The 22,848-nt window shown below is 42.1% G+C and overlaps 1 protein-coding gene across 1 annotated transcript in view; it reads left to right on the top strand.

Annotated features, from left to right (window-relative positions):
* The window catches only part of EXOC4 (exocyst complex component 4), a 731,914-nt gene that overhangs the window by 599,365 nt on the left and 109,701 nt on the right, over positions 1 to 22,848 (top strand). The window contains exon 14 of the mRNA XM_032401540.1: positions 18,375 to 18,553. Within this exon, the coding sequence (XP_032257431.1) occupies positions 18,375 to 18,553 (179 nt within the window). The remainder of the gene's footprint in view (positions 1 to 18,374; positions 18,554 to 22,848) is intronic.

The following is a 22,848-nucleotide window of genomic DNA, read 5'->3' as shown; positions in this document are numbered from 1 at the left end:
TTTAGTATAATTTTACTATGTTTTAGCTACTATTCAGGGTTCTGGTTTTAGTATATTTACATTTATGGCATATTTTTTGCAAACATTCATCATTCATTTGATGTCTCCAAATCACAACCTTTAATTATTAAGCTGATCTTACAAGAAAATTTGGTCAATTCTTCAATGACTGTTGTTTTCCAGAAAAATGTTGTCACAAAAGCACAGGTTGCCTGAAAGGCTTTTGAAATCAAGTTCCTAATAAATTGGGATTCAACACTTGATATCAAAAGCATAGGGTTAATGACCAGAGTACTTACCTAGTATCATTGCTCTAGAATTTGGGTATTGAATGCCAGACCTAGCGTGAGTCACACAGTGGTTGCTCAGTGAATGCTTGTTGCATGAATGTATGTCAGTACTCATGTATTACTTGATATGCAGTAATGGAATTAAAAGAAGTGAAAGGATAGCATAGAAGGAGTCTTAGAGTATGGGTATGTATTAGTCAGCTCAGGCTGCCATAACAAAACACCATAGACTGGGCGGCTTAAACAACAGAAATTTCTTTCTCACAGTCCTAGAAGCTGGGAAGTCCAAGATCAAGGTGTCGGCCAATTTGGTTCCTACTAAGAGCTCTCCTCCTGGCTTGCAGAGGCCCATTTTTTGCTATTTCCTTACACGTCAGGGAGAGAAAGAGAGATCTCTCTCATGTCTCTTCATATAAGGGTATTAGCCCATCATGAGGGCTCCACTTTCATAATTTAATTACCTCCCAAAGATCCTACCTCTAAATACCATCATTTTGGGGTTTAGGACCTCACCACATGAATTTCAGGAATGGGGAGTACATTTCAGTCCATAGCAGGGTGAAAATACTTATCTGTTTGCCTACAGTCGGAGTTGTAATTTTATACTAGTGATTGGAAATGAGCCAGAAATAAAGAAGCTAGCTGTTTAATGTGTAGAATATATTGTTAGTAATACAGGCAAAAGAAGAAACGTCATGCTACTGGAGAAGAAAAATGACAAAACTATAATTATAGAAAAAATTTAAAGAATTGTTTGTCATATGACTTACACAGTTCTGAGTCAAATAGGAACAGAGGTTTGGTGTGTTGTGTTTTTACATAATGAATCTCCCATTGTATATTTGGACTTATCACCCAGCCACTCACATTGACCTGTGATTAGAATCTTGGCCTCTAATTGGAGACTCACTATTTGAACCCTGGTGTTTTGCTACCAGCCCAGCCTCTATAGGCTTCATGATGAAAAAAGTGATCGTTTTATGTCTCTCTTTTAGACAGGGAACCCACGTAGAGGTGAAACTGCCTTTAGCAGAATGGTGCCTTTGCCCTGCCATCACCTTGGTGGCTCCAAGCCCTTTTCTTTGAGAAGAAAGTTATTTGAGCATAATAATTTTTCTGTGCTCACCCATAAGAACACAACACATAAACTATTCCAGAATTCTTATACAGGGACAGAAAGATGGACTGACAGGAGAAATTATGCATTTATGCCTGCGTGGATTAAACCTGTCAAAACATAACTGGCTGTCATTCTAAATTTTATCTTTCCAGATCTGAAATAAGAATGGCAAAGACAGTTTGTGAGAGTTCTGATTGCTTTCGTAATATTGTTCAAGTTTTTAATTTGGCGCATTGAAGTCTCACCGTGCATGTTATGTTATACCTTGTACTAAGCCTTCATTCTCAGAAACTCAGTGCGCTGGGAAGAAACTTAAAGTGATTCCTGGGAGACTACTGTCCTAGGAAGTGATTTTGAAAAGCACAACAATTATCCATCTATTTCTCGCTTCTTTTTTTTTTAACTTAAACTTTTTTCAATGATAAATTCACAGAAAAATTGAAATGACTGTCCAATGAATGCATGTATACCTTGACTTGGATTTACTATTAACATCTTGCCATACCCACTCTGTTCTCGCCAAATAAATGCACATACTTGTCTCTTGCCAAACCATCAAAAGTAGGCTACCCAACGTGGTGACCTTTCACTCTTAAACACATGAGCATGCATCTCCCAACAACAAGGGTATTCTCCTACACACGCACATTATTACCAGATATATTCATTTTTTTGTTGCTGCCATAACAGATTATCAGAGTGGCTTAAAATAACACAAACTCATATTCTTACAGTTCTATAGGTTAGAAGTCTAACCCGGTTCTCAATGAGCTACAACCAAGGTGTCGACAGGGCTGTGCTCCTTTCTGGAGGTTCTAAGGAAGAATCCATTTCCTCGCCATTTCCAGCTTTTAGAGGCTGCCCTCATTTCTTGGTCTCCTTCCTCCATTTTCAAAGGACTCTCTGACCTTCTTCCATCATCACATCTCTCTCCCTGACCAGAGCCAGAGAAGGTTCTCCACTTTTAAGGACTCCTGTGATTAGGCTTGGTTTTAAAAAGTAGAAAGATGCCTGTTATTATGAAGGGATTCTACTCTGAGGTTTGGCAGATGTGTGTATGTCCTCCCTCCTTTAGCACTACTTGAGAGTAGAGTGCTCAAGAAAGTCTAATTCCTTGATAAGAAGCAATTTTTGTATGTCTTGAGGCAGCAGGACTGATCTCATGGGTTGTGAGATTGAGCTCCACGTCGGGCTCCACATGGAGTCTGCTTAAGATTCTCTCTCCTTCTCCCTCTGCCCCTCCCCCCACTGCTTGTGCACACATGCTCTCTCTCTAAAAAAAAAATATATATATATATACACACACATACCTCTTCACATCCACTAAGGTCACTGGAATTTTTAAAAAGAGAGATAATAGCAAGAGTTGGCAAGGATGTAGAGAAATTGGAATCCACATATGCTAGTGGAAAATGGAAAATGGTACAGCCATTTTGGAAAACAATATGGCATTTCCTTGAAAGGTTAAAGATAGTTATCCTTTGACCCACCAGTTGCACTCCTAGGTATATATACCCAGGAGAAATGAAAACACATACCCATGCAAAGATTTATACATAAAAGTTCATAGCAGCAAAATTCATAATATCCTAGAAATGGAAACCAACCCTAATGTCCCTCAGCTGATGAATGGGTAAACAAAATGTGGTATATCCATACAATGGAATATTATTTGGTAATAAAAGACATGAAGTACTACTATAGGCTTGAACATGGATGAACCTTGAAAGCATGTCGAGTAAAAGAAACCAGTCATAAAAGATGACATATTGTGTGATTCCGTTTACAGGAGTACATATCATAGATGAATGTCTGAAATAGGGAAACCTATATAGGCTAAAGTAGATTAGCATTTACTTAGGGCTGGAGGGTAGGGGTCGGAAATGAGTATGAAGTCTAATGGGTACAGGGTTTCTTTTTGGTAATGAAACTGTTCTAAATTGTGGTGTGGTCACATAACTGTGATTATACTGAAAACTATTGAACTGCACATATTAAATGGGCAAATTTTATGACATAGGAAATATATCTCAATAAAGCCATTATTTTTAAAAGTGCCCATGCCTAAACCCCACCCATGACCAATTAAATCAATTTTTATAGATGGAGTTTGGCATGGAGAATTTTGTTTACACCTTCCTAGTTCAGCTTTTAATGTATAGCCAGAGTGAGAACCGCTAGTTTAAACTAACTACCAAGATCCCTCTCAGGGCCAGAATATCATAAATCCATGAGTCCAGTGTTTTGTGCCTGTCGTGGTGAGCGAGCTGATTTAAAGAAACAAGAGACGGAAGGAAAGATGGCAGAGGAGTAGGGGACCCTATTTCAACTGGTCCCCAGGATTGAGCTGGATATCTACCAGACCACTCTGAGCACCCACGAAACCAGCCTGAGATGTAAGAAGATCTGGATTTCTACAAACAGAATATCGCAGGCGGTTGGTTTTGAGGTACGAATCGGGGAGCCGTGATTCCACAGGCAGATATCGGAGGATAAACGGCAGTGGGAGGGTGCCTGGCCGTGGGGATCCTACACCTCCGGTGAGCGACAGCCTCGCGTGCTGCGGACGGGCACAGACTCGCAGACCGGTAGCGGCGGGGAAAGGACTTTAGGGCAGCCCCTGGGGCGGAAACCCAGAGCGGCGGGGTCGCGCAGGCGAACTGCAGCCCCTGGGGTGGAAACCCGGAGTGGCGGGGTTGCGCCGGCGAACTGCAGCCCCCAGGATGGAAACCCAGAGTGGTGGGGTCGCGCCTGTGAACTGTAGCCCCTGGGACGGAAACCCAGAGCAGCGGGGTCACGAATGCAAACTGGGAGCAGCTGGCGGTTTTAGAAGCACAAAGGGCAGAGACGTGCCCGGACCTGGAGGCAGGACTGGGGGCACTGCGGAGGGGCACACAACCCAGGCCGCTGCAGTTTATAGCAGCACGGCCAGAAGCGGAGATGGTGTGGCCTGGAGAGCTCACTGAAGAACAGACTGTGGTCTCTCTGGCAGAGGGTTGGAAACGATCTCTTCTGCTCTGACTCGCAGAAGAGACGCGGAAAGCCACCAGGGAAAGCCGCCAGAGAACAAAAGCCCCAAAAACTGATTCCCACTGAGCCCATCCCCTGCCACAGGGGTGCAGGGCAACTCCGCCCAAACAGGGTTGCCTGAGTAACAGCGCGGCAGGCCCCTCCCGCAGAAGACAGGCTGGGAAAACAAGAGGCCAGCAACCCTAAGGTCCCAGGAAAACAGGTGCATCTTGCTTGGGTTCTGGTCAATAATTTGGACTCTATACATTCCCTCAAACACCCATCAACAGAATGACTAGGAGGAGGAACCCCCAAAGTAGAAAAGACTCAGAGATTATGACTTATGCTGCAGATTTACAAATGGATGCAGACATAACCAAGATGTCGGAGATGGAATTCAGGCTAGCAATTGTGAAGACAATGGCTAGAATGGAGAAATCAATTAATGGCAACATAGAGTCTCTAAGGACAGAAATGAAAGGTGAATTGGCAGAACTTAAAAATGCTATCAATGAGATCCAATCCAATCTAGATAATCTAACAGTTAGGGTAAGTGAGGCAGAAGAACAAATAAGTGACCTGGAAGACAATATAATAGATAAAAAGGGAAAAGAGGAGGCCAGGGAAAAACAACTCAGAATCCATGAAAATAGAATCAGAGAAATAAGTGACACCATGAGGCGTTCCAATGTCAGAATCATTGGAATCCCGGAGGGAGTGGAGAGAGAGAGAGGACTAGAAGATGTATTTGAGCAAATCGTAGCTGAGAACTTCCCTAATCTGGGGAATGAAACAAACATTCACGTCCTAGAGGCAGAGAGGACCCCTCCCAAGATCAAGGAAAGCAGGCCAACACCCCAGCATGTAATAGTAAAACTTGCAAATCTCAGAACCAAGGAAACCATCTTAAGGGCAGTTAGGGGGAAGAGATTCCTTACGTACAGAGGGAGGAACATCAGAATAACGTCAGACCTATCCACAGAGACCTGGCAAGCCAGAAAGGCCTGGCAAGACATATTCAGGGTACTAAATGAGAAGAACATGCAGCCAAGAATACTTTATCCGGCAAGGCTTTCATTTAGAATGGATGGAGAGATGCAGAGCTTCCATGACCAGCAGAAACTGAAAGAATATGTGACCACTAAGCCGGCCCTGCAAGAAATATTAAGGAGGGTTCTATAAAAGGAGAAAGACCCCAAGAGTGATCTACAACAGAAATTTACAGGGACAATCTATAAAAACAACATCTTCACAGGCAACATGATGACAATTAATTCATATCTTTCAATAATCACTCTCAACGTGAATGGCCTAAATGCTCCCATAAAATGGCGCAGGGTTGCAGATTGGATAAAAAGACAGGACCCATCCATATGCTGCCTACAAGAGACTCATTGTGAACCTAAGGATACATCCAGACTGAAAGTGAAGGGATGGAGATCCATCTTCAATGCCAGCGGACCTCAAAAGAAAGCTGGGGTAGCAATTCTTATATCAGACAAATTAGATTTTAAACTAAAGTCTGTAATAAGAGACACAGAAGGACACTATATCATTCTTAAAGGGTCTATCCAACAAGAAGATCTAACAATTGTAAATATCTATGCCCCCAACATGGGAGCAGCCATCTACATAAGCCAACTGTTAACCAAAATAAAAAGACATATTGATAACAATATGTTAATTGTTGGAGACCTAAGTACTCCACTCTCAGCAATGGACAGATCATCTAAACAGAAAATCAACAAGGAAACAAAAGCTTTGAATGACACATTGGACCAGATGGACCTCATAGATATTTACAGAACATTCCACCCTAAAACAACAGAATACTCATTCTTCTCGAGCGCACATGGAACTTTCTCCAGAATAGACCACGTACTGGGTCACAAATCAGGTCTCAACTGATACCAAAAGATTGAGATTATTCCCTGTGTATTCTCAGACCACAATGCTTTTAAACTGGAACTCAATCACAAGAAAAAATTTGACAGAAATTCAAATTCACTTGGAAGCTAAAGACCACTCTGCTCAAGAATGTTTGGGTCAACCAGGAAATCAAAGAAGAACTTAAACAATTCATGGAAATCAATGAGAAAGAAAACATCGGTCCAAAACCTATGGGATACTGCAAAGGCGGTCCTAAGGGGGAAATACATAGCCATCCAAGCCTCACTCAAAAAAATAGAAAAATCCTGAATTCACTGACTAACTCTACACCTTAAAGAACTAGAGAAAAAGCAACAAACAATGCCTAAGCCACGCATTAGAAGAGAAATAATTAAAATTAAAGCAGAGATCAATGAATTAGAAACCGGAAACACAGTAGATCAGATCAACGAAACTAGAAGTTGGTTCTTTGAAAGAATTAATAAGATTGATAAACCACTGGCCAGACTTATCCAAAAGAAGAGAGAAATGACCCAAATTAATAAAATTATGAATGAAAGGGGAGAGATCACGACTAATACCAAGGAAATAGAAACAATTATTAGAAATTATTATCAACAACTATATGCCAATAAACTGAGCAATCTGGATGAAATGGAGGCCTTCCTGGAAACCTATAAGCCGCCAAGACTGAAACAGGAAGAAATCGACAACCTGAATAGGCCAATAACCAGTAACGAGATTGAAGCAGTGATCAAAAACCTCCCAAAAAACAATAGTCCAGGGCCTGATGGATTCCCTGGGGAATTCTACCAAACATTCAAAGAAGAAATAATACCTATTCTACTGAAGTTGTTTCAAAAAATAGAAACAGAAGGAAAACTTCAAACTCATCCTATGAGGCCAGCATTACTTTAATCCCCAAACCAGGCAAAGACCCCATCAAAAAGAATTTCAGACCGATATCCCTGATGAATATGGATTCCAAAATCCTCAACAAAATCCTAGCTAATAGGATCCAACAATACATTAAAAGGATCATCCACCACGACCAAGTGGGATTTATCCCCGGGATGCAAGGGTGGTTCAACATTCGCAAATCAATCAATGTGATAGAACACATTAATAAGAGGAGGGAGAAGAACCATATGGTCCTCTCAATTGATGCAGAAAAAGCATTTGACAAAATACAACATCCTTTCCTGATTAAAACTCTTCAGAGCATAGGGATAGAGGGAACATTCCTCAAGTTCATAAAATCCATCTATAAAAAACCCACAGTGAATATCATCCTCAATGGGGAAAAGCTGAGAGCCTTTGTCTTAAGATCAGGAACGCGTCAAGGATGCCCACTCTCACCACTATTGTTCAACATAGCACTAGAAGTCCTAGCAATGGCAATCAGACAACAAAAAGAAATAAAAGGTATTCAGACTGGCAAAGAAGAAGTCAAACTCTCTCTTTTCGCAGACGACATGATACTTTATGTGGAAAACCCAAAAGACTCCACCCCCAAATTACTAGAACTCATCCAGCAATTCAGTAATGTGGCAGGATACAAAATCAATGCACAGAAATCAGTAGCTTTCTTAGACACTAACAACGCAACTGTAGAAAGAGAAATTAGAGAAACGATTCCATTTGCAATAGCACCAAAAACCATAAGATACCTCGGAATAAACCTAGCCAAAGAGGTAAAGGATCTATACTCTAGGAACTACAAAACACTCATGAAAGAAATTGAAGAAGACACAAAAAGATGGAAAAATATTCCATGCTCATGGATCGGAAGAATAAACATTGTTAAAATGTCTATGCTACCCAGAGCAATCTATACCTTCAATGGCATCCCGATCAAAATTCCAATGACATTTTTCAAAGTGCTGGAACAAACAATCCTAAAATTTGTATGGAATCAGAAAAGACCCCGAATCGCCAAGGAAATGTTGAAAAAGAAAAACAAAGCTGGGGACATCACGTTGCCCAATTTCAAGCTATATTACAAAGCTGTGATCACCAAGACAGCATGGTACCGGCACAAAAACAGACATATAGAACAATGGAACAGAATAGAGAACCCAGATATGGACCTTCAACTCTATGGTCAAATAATCTTTGACAAAGCAGGAAAAAACATGCAATGGGAAAAAGACAGTCTCTTCAATAAATGGTGCTGGGAAAATTGGACAGCCACATGCAGAAGAATGAAACTCGACCATTCTCTAACACCATTCACAAAGATAAACTCAAAGTGGATGAAAGACCTCAGTGTGAGGCAGGAATCTATCCAAATCCTAGAGGAGAACATAGGCAGTAACCTCTTTGACATCGGCCACAGCAACTTCTTTCAAGATACATCTCCAAAAGCTAGTGAAACAAAAGCAAAAATGAACTTTTAGGACTTCATCAAGATAAAAAGCTTCTGCACAGCAAAGGAAACAGTCAACAAAACAAAGAGGCAACCCACAGAATGGGAGAAGATATTTGCAAATGACACTACCGATAAAGGGCTGGTATCCAAAATCTATAAAGAACTTCTCAAACTCAACACCCAAAAAACAAATAATCAAGTCAAAAAGTGGGCAGAAGTTATGAAAGGACACTTCTCTGAAGAAGACATACAAATGGCTAACAGACACATGAAAAAATGTTCATCATCATTAGCCATCAGGGGAATTCAAATCAAAACCACATTGAGATACCACCTTACACCAGTTAGAATGGCCAAAATGGACAGGGAAAGAAACAACAAATGTTGGAGAGGTTGTGGAGAAAGGGAAACCCTCTTACACTGTTGGTGGGAATGCAAGTTGGTACAGCCACTTTAGAAAACAGTGTGGAGGTTCCTCAAAAATTTAAAAATAGAGCTACCCTATGGCCCAGCAATTGCACTACTGGGTATTTACCCCAAAGATACAGATGTAGTGAAAAGAAGGGCCATATGCACCCCAATGTTCATAGCAGCAATGTCCGCAATAGCCAAACTGTGGAAAGAGCTGAGATGCCCTTCAACAGATGAATGGATAAAGAAGATGTGGTCCACATATACAATGGAATATTACTCAGCCATCAGAAAGGATGAATACCCAACTTTTTCATCAACATGGATGGGACTGGAGGAGATTATGCTAAGTGAAATAAGCAGAGAAAGTCAATTATCATATGGTTTCACTTATTTGTGGAACATAAGGAATAGCATGGAGGACACTAGGAGAAGGAAGGGAAAAATGAAGGGCGGGGGGAATTGGAGGGAGAGATGAACCATGAGAGACTATGGACTCTGAGAAACAAACAGGGTTTTAGAGGGGAGGGGGGGGGGGGGGATTGGTTAGCCCGGTGATGGGTATTAAGGAGGGCACGTACTGCATGGAGCACTGGATGTTATACGAAAACAATGGATGGTGGATCACCACATCAAAAACTAATGATGTATTGTATGGTGACTAACATAACATAATAAAATTTAAAAAAATAAAAAAAATAATAAAAAAAAGAAATGAGAGAAAGAGCTGGTGGTCAAACCTCCACCCCCATGATGGTCATGATTAATTTTTCTGGCTGTCATCTGTGAGTAGAAATCCAGAAACTACAATTTCCCTGCAACCAGGAAAAAAAGAACAATAAATTAATATTGTTCTAAGCCCCAAGCAGGACCAGGAAGCAGAGAAGTTGCTGATATTTTATACATTGACCGTGATCGGAGAGAACACCCTGGGACGCCTCCTAGACTCATTCCCAGTCTGTCCCTGCACAGAATTGTGGACTGCTCAGTGTCATTAGCCAGGCCAGAGCACTGCAAGTTTTTACATGGCTGAGGGACAGTAGACAAAGAAAGCAAATGAAAAAAATCCTTGATTGTGATTATTGACGGAGACAAATTTCTAAAGAGGAGCAATTACTTATTAAATGTGAAAAATAGCTGTTCACATGAGAGTGTGTGATGAAATGCACATGCATGAAAACGAGTGAAGGATAGACTTAGTGATGAGTTTTAGCAGTTTCTAGGAGGAAAGAAATAATCTTGTAATCAAGATAACTGGGCTATTTTATTCTTATTTATGAGGGTTTAGCCAAGATCATTTTAGAAAAACAGTTTTTGAAAACCTGATTAAAGAACCCATCAGAATGGTACTACCCCCATTATTTTTGACACAGACAAATTAAGTTTTGAAAGGGTTGAAGATTGAGCAGTTGTAAAAAGCAGAAGTGATAAATGGATGTGTCATTGTCACATCTCAATAGAATCAGTCGGTATTATTAGGAATCTAGGTAGGTGACCTGACCTTTTTATAACCTTCATCAGTTTAGGCTCTGACAGATAATGGCTAAGTGATGTCTACAGGTCACCTTAACATGTCTCAGTTTCTCTGCCTATACAACAGGACTAATTAATTCCCATGCCAGATAATTGACTCAGTCCCCAGTAGCATTGAATATGACCAGACATCGTTATTAGATCTAACGTATAAGTTAAGGTCTAACGTGGAAAATAGAAACGATATCAACTGTTTACCTCCGAGAGAATTTAATGTAGGGAATTGGTTATACATTTTAATGAGGATCTATCAAACAGGAACATTAAGATAACCCATAGATTAGCAACAGCAAGAAGCCACTACCTCCCTTTAGCTGGAATGCCGAAGGAGAAAGGAATTTACTAGAACACAGCATGGTAGGAGCTAGAGACAAGAAGGAGATAGATGCATCTGTTGCTGGAGACATCACTCAAAAGGCAGAGAGGGTGGGGGACAAATGCCCTGCCTTCTCCTTTTCCTTTGCCCTTCAGTGTCCTCCCACCTAGGGCCTCCCAGTGTCAGTACCCAGCTGGGAGCCTGGAAAACAGCCTGCAGGGGTCAGCCCCTGCCTGCCCACCCCCGGTACAGATCAGAGCAAGGGAAAGATGAGGAATGGATCTTAGGGCAAACAGTCCTAGGACTTTTAGAGTCTTACCCCTTTTGTTACTCTGTATCCATTCTCACCCTTATGCCCATATTTTAGAACTTCATACTTCTGCTTAATATCAGGTGCTATTCATCATATAAAGGCATTCCCTCTCTCTCTCCCCAATAAGGGAGAGCCTGGCTCCACACTCATTGTATTCATCTCAAGTCTAGGATTTCCAGTGTCCTCCATGGTCATGTCTCAGATGTGACTTCTTATATCTGGTGACCTCTGAATGAAATTGGAAAGTTCGGGGCACCTGAGTGGCTCAGTTGGTTAAGCGTCCGATTCTTGATTGCGGCTCAAGTTGTGACCTTAGGGTTGTGAAATTGAGTGTGGAGCCTGCTTAATTAAGATCCCCTCTCTCTCTCTCCCACTCCCTCTGCCTCTCTCCCCACCTCTCTCTCCCTCTCTAAAAAAAAAAAGAAGAAGAAGAAAAGAAAAATTGGAAAGTGATCTCTACCAGCTCCTCATATAAAATAGTGGTGTAGATATCACCTCAAACCCATTAGGATGGCTATTATTAAAAAATTAAATTTTTTAAAACCAGAAAATAGCACATTTTGGCAAGGATGTAGAATAATTGGACCCCCTGTGGCATTGCTGGTAGGAATGTAAAATGGTGCAGCCACTGTGGAAGACAGTTTGGTAGTTCCTTAGAAAGCGAAACACAGAGTTACCATATGACTCAGCAATTCCACTTCTCTGTATGTACCCGAAAGAACTGAAAGCAGAGACGCAGATCCTTGTACACCAGCAGGCACGGAAGCATTATTGACAACCAGCCTAAATGCCCATCGGCCAATTAATGGATAAACAGTATGTGGTATGTACATAACAAGAAAATACTATTCAGCCTTAAAAAGGGAATTAGACTCTGATATTACCCCATGGGTGAACCTTGAAAACATGCTAATAAGCCAGACACAGAAGGACACGTATTGTGTGATTCCACGTCTATGACATGTCTAGAACAGGCAAATTCCTAAACACAAACTCAAATAATGGTTACCAGGGACTAGGGGGAAAGAGGGAATGGAAAGTTACTGTTTAATGGGCACAGAGTTTCTGTTTGGGATGATGGAAAAGTTCTGGAAAGGGATAGTGATGATGGTCGTACAGTGTGAACGTACATAATGCCATGGAACCGTATACTTAAAAATGGTGAAAATGGTCAGTTTTATGTTATGTAGATTTTACTACAAATAAAAAGTAGTAGGGAAAGTGGAAAACAAAAGGAAACCATTGGTTGTTATATGCATAGATACGCCGGGCTGCTCACAGGCAGCAGATGATATTTCTTCCTTCCTTCTTCTACCCGCCCGTCCCACTCTTGCCCTCTGCCGGCACCTCAGCTTGACAGAGTTCACCACCTGTATGTGTTGAACTTTGTTCCTTAAAAAGCTGGGTTCTTAGCATTCCTGCCTTTATCAGGTTGTCCTGGATTCTTCCTTAATTTCACTATGGATGTGGAAACACGAAGATGGGTCCCAGTGACTCTGACGTAGTGTGCCTGCCCTTACAGTGTAGAAGTGGCATACTGCCCCCTTGGCATCACAGTTGGCCCTCTCAGCTTGGTAGTTCAGTGGTGAGAAGCCCAAAAGCCCAGATGACAGTCTCTGCTACCAGTTTGGTTTTTGTTTTTTTTTTTTTTAGATTTTTTATTTATTTATTTGACAGAGAGAGAGCACAAGCAGGGGGAGAAGCAGGCTCCCCACTGAGCAGGGAGCCCGATGCGGGGCTCGATCCCAGGACCCTGGGATCATGACCTGAGCTGAAGGCAGACGCCCAACCGACTGAGCCACTCAGGCGCCCTTCCACTACCAGTTTTAATGCGGTCATTGTTGTAGCTTCTGGTGGAGACATTCCTTCCTGAATACCTGAAAACCTGTCTAGCCCAAAGTTGGGGGAGGGGGCAAGAAGAGAACCTCTCTAAGTGTTATTAGTCAGGTGAGGAGGGGCCATTCCTGCTTTTATTCCTTAGTTCCCAGGCCTGTATAATTTTCTTGTTATGAGGTGGGGGGGGAGGGGTATCACTGAGTCAAGCCCTCCAGTCCTCCAGCCTTGTAAGTGTTGTCTTCCATCTGGACCCGTAGCCGAATCCTGCATGGGCCATTGCACCCCTCTGTCAGGGCAGCTCCTTCTGGGGGATGGGGTATGCAATGAGAAGGGCATTCCGGGAACATGAGCCCTGCCTTATACTTCTTTTGCTGTAAAAGAAGTTTCCTGGCCAGAAACATTGTTGAGTAGGTCATCATGATTGTGAATAAGACCTCGAGGAAATCTGACAGTGGTGCTAGTAGAAACATTTCAGGCAAGGCAAGCAGTTCCGTACTTTAAGTGGCTGTGATGGCCTGGGTACCACACTGCCCCTTCCGAGAGGCAAGAAGCCTGTGGGAGTCTGGTTCGGTCTTTGAGCCGGTCCTTGTTCTTCCCTGCCGTGTCCCAGATCAGAGAGGAGTGCGCTCTGGCAGGTTTCCGAGGCTCCTGGGCAATAGGAAGCCACGGGGGAAGACTGGGGGAAATTTGTGGGGAGAGCAAGCAGTGAGTCTGAGTGTACGTGTCATGTGACCAAACAGAGCCCAGATCTGCAGATCAGTCATTTTGAAACTATTCGTGATGTTTCTTTCATAAGTGCATTTAGTCTGCTGCAGATGCAGATCTTTTTTTTTTTTTTTTTTTTGGCCTTTCTAAGATTTCAGCCCATAACAGAACTATTTAAAGACTAAATGGAGACAGTTTTCAGCATCTTTGGCAAAATTCTCTTAAATGAATTCTTGTTGGATAGACCTCCTTCGAGATTATAATTGTGTGGTAAAATTAAATTAAACGGGTTTTACACTCTTGGCAAAAATCTCTTAAATGAATTCTTGTCAGATCAGGCTCTTTAAAGATTATAATTGTGTGCTAAAATTAAGCTTCACAGGTTTGACACTTGTGTAGTTTGATAGGCGTCTACGTGAGCATGTTGGCCTATCCCTGATGAAGGCGGCTCCTCCCATGGGCCTCAGTAGCTAGAACACAAGCTTTGGTTCTGATTCCTGTTCCCGGCGCTGTCCGATGATCTGTGGGCCACGAATGAGTGCCTGTTCCTTCTGAATTTCTGTTACTCCACCTTTTCAAGGTAATGATGATTCTGCTGCCCACTTCAGCCCAATATATGTAATGTCTTCTTTCATTAATGGGCTCACAGAAGAAGCAGAAAATGAAGAGTACATAGAAATTCAGATCTAGAAAGAGGAAACAGTATTGGCCCAGATGCTGGGTGGTCGTCTTTCTGGCAGCGAGATCCTCTATAGCGGACGCTGACGGCATCTTGAGCAAGCCTGGAGCCTCGGTCCAAACCAGCTGTCAGACCAGCCAACCACCCATTGCCTCCCAGTTTGGCTTAAGTAACTGTAACATCCACGTCCTCTAATTTTCCCTGCTAAAATCCTTGATGTGTTCCCTTCAAAAGATTTTCTCATTTGTGGTAGGGTTCCCAAGTTTTGTTTTTAATTAAAAAGTAAACACGCTCTTCGGAGAAAATGTGGAAAATACAGAGAAGCACCAAACACCAAGCATGATCTAGTTACACAGTTAGCATTTGGGTATGTAGACATCCAGTCTTTTTTGGTTTAGATAGACATATAATCATTTTTTTTTTTAATATCCTACAGTACATACCGTTTTATAACAGCTTATTTCACTCAGCTGGGGATCATGGCTCAAAATAAGCCATAGCCCACATTTTTCTATGGCATTGTGTTTTCTACTATATAATTTCTGATGCCTGTGTAGTTTTCCATAGCGTGAATATCCATAATTTATTTAAGAAATTAGAAGGTTTAAGAAAAGATCTGTAGTCGAGCGGCTAAAGCCATCCCCTTAAGGTTATTGTAACACATAAAAACTGTCCACCAAGCTCTTTGACACACACAAATCCTCGAAGGAATGATTTTTTTGTGTGAAATGGTTATAGCTGTCAATCATTTATCCCCGATGTCATGGTTTCTGTGCTCTCTCCAGGTTGTTAGGGGATGATTATGGATTCCTGTCAAATGAGATGTGTACTATGTATTCAACATGAGGCAGTTTGTGTTTTTCTCAGTCTGTTGCTCTCCCGTCGGAGGAGGTTAAGCAAATCTAAGTGAGCCAAAGGGAAATGGGATAGGCATCCAGGGCTGGAAGCGCCCGGCAGACCTGCCCAAAGCCCAAAGATCCCCATACAAGCAGATTAGACTTCTACATAAATACATTTGTCTTGATTGTCACATTCCACCCAGGGTTACACCTACATGCATAAAAACGCCTCCGAGCCTGTTTTTCAAAGCTGTTTGCCTCCCCTGTTGCTTTTTAACCACCCGGCTCAAAGGCATTTTTTGTGTTATATCTATCAAAGATGATTAAGGGGCTGGGAGAGTTGATATATAAGGACAGACTAAGAAAACTAAATATTTACAGCTTGACTGAGTGACGGCCACAGAGAAGATGCTAGAACTGTCTGCTGGGCTCAAATCAAGGAGGAGACATTGTTTTGCTTTTCCCAGTAACTTGATTTTAGGGATATCTAAATTCAGGGAAAGTTTTCTGAGGGTGACATCATTTATGCTAATTCGATCATTGTGTCAGTTAGAAATTGCATTTAGCTGCTGGTAGCCCGAAACTTGGAATAGCAGTGGCTGAAACAAATAGGGTTTTGTTGTCCCTCCTGTGACATGAAGCCCAGAAGTGTATTGTCTGGGACTGCTGTGTAGTTCCGTGGTGGCATTGGGACACCCATGCCCTCCTAATCATTGGCTCTAGTATTCACAGCATTATTTTCGTACTCAAGGTTACCTGATGTTTGAGGAAGCACTGTTGCAGCTTCACGTGCTGTGACTGCATTCCAGAAAGGCAGGGGGCACAAGAGGTCCCTGCCAGCTGAGACTGCTTAAAAGGGCTTTCTTGGAAGCCCACTTACTGATTTTGGTTTATAGCTCATTGACCACCATATCTGCAAGAAGGGCTAGGAATTGAGTGGGGTTTTTTGTTTTGTTTTGTTTTTAAACATGGCTGACCCCAACAATCCCAGGGTCCTTTGCCTAAGAAGGCATGGGATAATGGATACTGGCCAGGTAACTAGTGGTTCCTATCACTATCATGTCTCTTGAAGATTCTGGAAAGTCTGGACTCTGAGACACGGTGACATTTGCTGTGGTGTTACAAGGTTCCATTTGTAAAACTAGCCCTTGAGATCTAATTTACTTACTTCTGATCACTTATCTATTTCAGTTCATTCATCATAGCCTTACCCTGGGTTGACGCCAAATAAACCAGCCGTCTCAACAGACTGTAGAGTGATAACTACAGCTTGTTAGCTTTCACCAAGTTCCATGCCCTGGGTCATGCACCTCACATCCCCTGAATGATTGTTTCAAAATCCTCCAAGGGGGGTGGGGTGTGGAGAAAGATGAAAAAAGACTCACCCATGGGGGATCACTGTACCCTTCTCTCTACTTTTGGAATTACTGAAATTGTCCAAGTAAAGGTTTTTAAAGCCCCCTCCAATGTCTACATTACTTCATCTGAGGTCAGCACTCTCACCCCCAGCTAATGATGCTCAGAGAAGTAAAGCCGAGTCCCACAGTAAATGGCAGTTAGGATTCAGTGCCAGGTTTGTGTAACTTTGAAGTCTGCGCTCTAACTCTTAGTACTCAAAGAAAGTGTGCTTCCCAGACAGTAGCCTGAAACTAGAGATGCAGACTTTTGGGTCCCACCCCGAGACCTTTTACAAGACCGGAAGTATGCACACTTCCGGTTCCTGTGCTGAGTCTCAGTTGCCTCCGTGACCCCAGCTTACCCAACTCAGTCAATCGAGTATGACTTTTCCTTAGAAAAATGTAACCCTGCGTTGAAATAAGAAGCCTCATGGTGAGTCACTACTTGGTAGCATAAACATTTTTTAGTAAGTTTTTAATTCACAGCCGTTGTTTCTTTCCACGTGGAGGGTCTGCTATCGTGCTGGGCACTAAAGGCCGGTGTGTCCATTAAGCCTCGTCCTGACTCTCTGTCAGCTGTTACTGATCACTGCCGGCTTGAAACGTAATATGGTTTCTGCTACTTAAATAAAGCCTTTGCCTCTGCTCCCTTAAGGTGTTCTGAGTTTTAAGAAGCTTTGGGACTTACAGAGAAATCTCCAGGTGCCTGTTCCAACCTTTACCAGCAGCCGCTGGGCTTCCCCACCTGCATGGAACTTTCCCTAAAAGACGAGATTTTTCTCCCTAGCATCCTCAGTTGTCTTCTGGCATTTCAGCCCTCTGTCTTTCTGAAAGAAAGGGCGCCGTGGGAATGAGATGGAGTCCCAGCTCTGCCACTCGTGTGTCATGGGGGCACAATGGTTCACCTTCCGAGCCTCCATTTCTGCCTCTTGGGGCCCTTCCGACTCCCTCCTTCTGTGACCCCACAGAACTCAATTTTTCAGCCTCCCCCCGCCCCAAACATTATGAACATGCTGGGCTATGTGCGAAGACCATCTGACTGTATTTTTCCAGTCAGTAAAAGGATCCAGCCTTGGTTTTTATTGGTCTCTCTTTTCAAATAGTACAAACCTTAATGCCTCGTAGTTTGCTTCGGATCCTTTTACAACAAGTCAATGAGTGAATGAATGAGGTCTGTCATATCTCAACTATAATCTGCTCTCTTCAAGAGACTGGACCCTCTTTGCTTTTAAACATTTTAAAACATTTTCTAGCTGGTCAACTTGGTGGTTTTATTTATGACAATAACCTTCAAACCATGTACATTTTTCACGCCCTAAGCTATTGGCCAACGTCCATAGCAGAAGAGGCAAGATAAAAACCCACAAGAGAACGGGCATCAAAGCCATCCCCAGGGACCATCACTGTCTAGGTGAGGCCCATGCTGGCTCCTGTTGAAGGTAGGAGCATCAGGGAAACTTCATTCTTCTAAGAACTGTCTTTCTCCTACTAGAATAATTTTAAGCAGGTATATGATCGTTTTCTCACAACAGTAAACCTGTTGTAAAGATAGCATGCTATGAAATACTGACAAATAACCACTGTGCTAGACCTGCCTAAAACAGTATTGCCCACCTCTCTTTTTCCCGTGCTGTATGTGAAATATGTTTCTGATTTGTTTCTCAGGGCAGCCTTTGGCAAGGAGTCAGAAGTTCTCATTGGGAACCTGGGTGATAAGTTAATCCCTCCGCAAGACATCCTCCGTGATGTCAGTGACCTCAAAGCTTTGGCCAACATGCATGAAAGCCTGGAGTGGCTAGCAGGTCGAACAAAGTCAGCTTTCTCCAATCTTTCTACATCCCAGAGTAAGTATCTATTATGGCGGCGGTTGCGGGGACAGCGGAAGGAACTAGACTGAGTAGTTTCATTTGAAACGCGGGTGCGTATACATGTCCCCATATGAGGGAATGTCCAGGTTGTCAGAAGGTGCTAGATCCGTGCAAGAATTCTGCTTGGGCTGCACCTCTCATACTTTTTGATTCTGCTGAAGGAAGTAATCTTGGCTTCCCTGGGTGGGGCAGGGAAAGCCAAAAAAGGTTCACGTTCACATAGCTTGATATTAAACCTTCGAAACATAAAATCATGGAAGAACACAGTGGTTGTGTCTCCAGAACAGAAAACAGTACCTTTGTCCTCCTTACAACTTCTCAAGGATAGGAACTGTCTCAGAGCTGAGCACACGGCTGGTGGTTGCACTATAACTGCCGTAAAGCTAATGAAAGAGTGTCTAACAAGAGAATAATAGAAGTGACGAAGGTGCTAGAAAATAGACAATGAGAAAAACAGTGATTCCCGAAAAGGAACGGTTGAGAGATAACTTACAGAATTCAAGGAAAGGAAGAGATAGGATATGAAATAAAAATGGGACTTTTTTCTATTGAGGACCAATGATTCCGAGAAAAAGAATTTGAAAACTTTAGGGCACATACACTTTATTCACTAGCAATGAAATAAATATTTTAGGGCACATTAAAAGCATGAGTTCAGAAGTATGTGTTAGGCTGTTAAAATAGAAGCAAAGAAAAAATGTTAGGAAGAAGGAATAAAGGTGCTGACAGATTTGAGTGCATAAATAAACAGCAGGAGAAAGTAAAATAACAGCAATAACATGAGAGAAACAGACTCAGCTTTGAACTTAATATTAGAGTTAACTGTTAGGAGATAATTAGAAGGAAAAGGCCTGCATTGTTTGGACTGTGAACTTCAGAGTAAGTTATTTATTATCATTGTCTTTTGAAAAGTTGTGATTTTGTTAACCACGCTTCCAGCCTCGAGATGGAAGCCGTGGGGATGAAACTCACAGGGGTAAATTCTTCCCTGAAATACGTGCCCCCTAGAGGCTCAGGATCCCTTGAATGCTCACTGCTAAACCCGCCTGGTGCTGATTATGTAGCTATCCTAACGCTCAGTACTGGATGGGGAAAATGGACAGAAGGAAGGGAGCTTTTGAGCGAGATTATATACTCTGCTTTAGAAGTCTTCTTGAAATACTACTTTTCATTTATACTTTTATTTTTATGCTTCTTATTTAACATTACTTTTTGTCTGAGGCTAAAATTACACATATTTAGTCTCGGAATCTGTAAGAATAGGATAGTTTGGGCACAGTGTGGGGCCTGAGCAGATCTTCGTCAGGAGATATCCTTGAAAGGCCCTCAACTTTCTAATCCTGTCAGTATCAGGCAATCTGTCACAAGCAGTAGTCTAAATTATCCAGTTTATCCCAGCCCCACCCCACTCCACCAAAAATAAAAGTCAGAGCTAATTCCCCTTTTGCTAATTGCCAAATAAACAGTTCTGGTAAAGGGGTCACATGCTGCTTTTCCCGGTTTCCTTTGACCCCTACAAATGCAGGACTGCTTGGGGTCAGTTGACTAGTGACATTTGGAAGGGGTCCTCCCGTTTGGTAGGCCATCGACATCTAATATTTAATAATGCAGTCTCTTATTTCCAGTGGCTCAGCATTCCAGATTTCTGTTCTGTCCATTAGAAAAGGGTTTTGCAAAGCAAAACAGTCCGTAACCTCTACAGCCAGCCCCCGAATGATTCCCACAGGCTAACCTGACATCAGCTGTTTTCAAAACGAGAAGGATGTTCTCTGAGTTCCGCTCAGCTTTGTAATGGAACAATTCACCTGTTGTGTTCATGTCACTGAGAGTACCCAGTACACTTGATGTCTAATTCTTGTCTTTAATCATCTCTGTTACTCTGACAAAGATCTCTTCTACCACACCCGTTAATACTTTGTCTCCTGTGTTCAGTTCCATTTTATAATGTAAGTTGTACTCTCTCAGTTCTTTTCAGGGTGATTATTCCACCCAGTGAGTGATTTAAGTGACTGTCAGCATTTTGACGATCAGAACAAAACCCAAGTGAACTGTAATCACTACTTATGTTGTCTTTGCTAAAACAAAGCATTTAGCGAACCTGGTTTATTCTGCTAACAGCAAGCCTGGCTCACCCACACTCATCTGTTCTTTGAATTCCCAGGAGAGATGCCCATTGATGTTTATAATTTGAGCAAAGCAGGGAATTCTCTGATAATGGGTTACTTTGATTGCTCCATGTCAGTGAGGCTCTAGAAAGGGAAAAAGGGGTAGCTCTTTATTATTCCTTTGAAAAGTGAACCAAATGATTACCTCAACAAAAGTTTCCAAATCTGGAGACTAGGTAGCATGAAGAAAATGCCAGCCTTTTGTCTAGCACTCAGCGATACTCAGCAGGATGGGAAGAGATCCAGAAAAGAAGATTTCGGTTCATTTCTTGCTCCACATTCTGTTAACTATTTGGTAAATACGTGGTTTTGATAGAATGACAAAGCTAGTAGTGTTGATGGAGTAGAGGAAATTTGCAGAAAATTATTTTCATAGTACAATATCTCTCCAGACATTACAGCAGGACTGCCATCCACCTAAAACGTGTCATGTCACACAGAACAGAGTACTGCATTTTAGCAGCAGGGCGTGGTCGCCCATTTGTCTGAGAGGTGAAAGCTGACCATTTCTTCAAAGATAATTTTTCTGTCTCTTTTATCGTTTGCCTAAATGTCACTCTGTCTCTTTGTGCTTAAAAGGGTCTCCTCACCTCAAAGAGGTCCTGACTACATCAAAGGCACTGCTCTTACTTTCGTCCTCCTGCAGTTTTGGGTTCCTGCTCCATTTCTTCTGGTATCCCCCACCACCCTCATCTTCCTCGTACCTGTTCTGCTTAGGATTCTTTCCACTGAAAGAAACAGACCAGTGGAAGGGAAAATAATTCATTGACTCATAAAACTGGTAAATCAAAGGCTTCAGGTGTGGCTGGATCCAGGTTTACAAGATAGCATCCTGTCACAGACATGCTTACACACCTCCGCATGCTCTCTTGCACACTTTCTCTCTCTCTCCCTGCCCTTCTGTCTCCCTTCCTCTGTCTCTTGGCATTTTCTCTTTATTGCTTTCCATCTCAGGCAAGCACTTTCCATATGTCAGCATCCTTGGCCACCAGCAGCCACAGAATTATTTGATCCCAGACAAAAAAAAAAAAAGAACATTTTTTCCAAGAGCTCCAGAAACAGTTCCAGAAAGGCCTTGGATTGACCCAGCTTGACCTTCTTTCATGGGTTCTCCCTGATTCTCTTTGTATAAGCCTTGTTTTCTGACTCTGTTTTTCTCCCCATCTGCAACTCAGTCTCTGTCTCCCGCTCCCCCTTCTAGAACTCCTTTATGTTCAGGACATGGTTTCATTGCAAAGAAGTTGAGCAGGATCATATTTAGCATTGGGCATTCAGGATCTAGGTTTATACATATTTTCCCCCATGGATCACAATTTCAACCTTGTAGTACAGACTGAAGATAACATCTGCCCTTTGTACTATCTGCTGTGTGTAAGAATCCTAAACAAAGACTCTGAGATGAACTGTTCCAGTTAAGAAATTTCTCAGCAAATGTGACCTACATAAAAATTGTTGGAGTGTATTCAATTTGAACATTAATGGTTTTCTTTTGTAGTGTATCCTTTTGTTTTAGATATGTGTGGCTTTTAAAAACAGACTACAGAGAACTGGAGGGCTCAAGGGCTTATTTTGTCTGCATTGCTTCCTCAGGGGGCCTCCTCTCTGTCTTGGATCCTGTAAAAAAATCTCCAGGATTAGAGATCCTAAAACCTCCTTGATTACATATTCTGCTCTTTAAGTAACCTTACCATCTGGGAGGTCATTTATTTTTTCTTTCTTTTCTTTTCTTTTCGTTTCTCTTCTTTTCTTTCTTTCCTTTTCTTTCTTTCTTTCTTTTTCTTTTTCTTTTTCTTTCTTTTTCTTTCTTTCTCTCTTTCTCTCTTTCTTTCTTTCTTTCTAAGTCCCTTTGCTTCAGTCTAACCCTCTTTCTTCTGCCTATTCTTCAGAAATTAGATGTTGAATATTTTCTCCATAAAATACAGATGTATCTGAAAATACTTCCCTGGCTTCTACCTGCCCATCTCTAGATATTAAAGACATCTGGCCTGACAATCCCAGTCTCTGAATCAAGGGCAACCAAACATGCAGAATTAGGAGCCCAGAGCAGGCCCAAGTTCACTCACACTCTCTTGGTTGGTGAACTTGGCTATTTGTGAATGTGGGCTC

This window comes from Phoca vitulina, unplaced genomic scaffold (genome assembly GCF_004348235.1).
Source record: "Phoca vitulina isolate PV1807 unplaced genomic scaffold, GSC_HSeal_1.0 scaffold4, whole genome shotgun sequence".
NCBI classification, from domain to species: Eukaryota; Metazoa; Chordata; class Mammalia; order Carnivora; family Phocidae; genus Phoca; species Phoca vitulina.
This window is presented reverse-complemented; position numbering and strand designations above follow the sequence as displayed.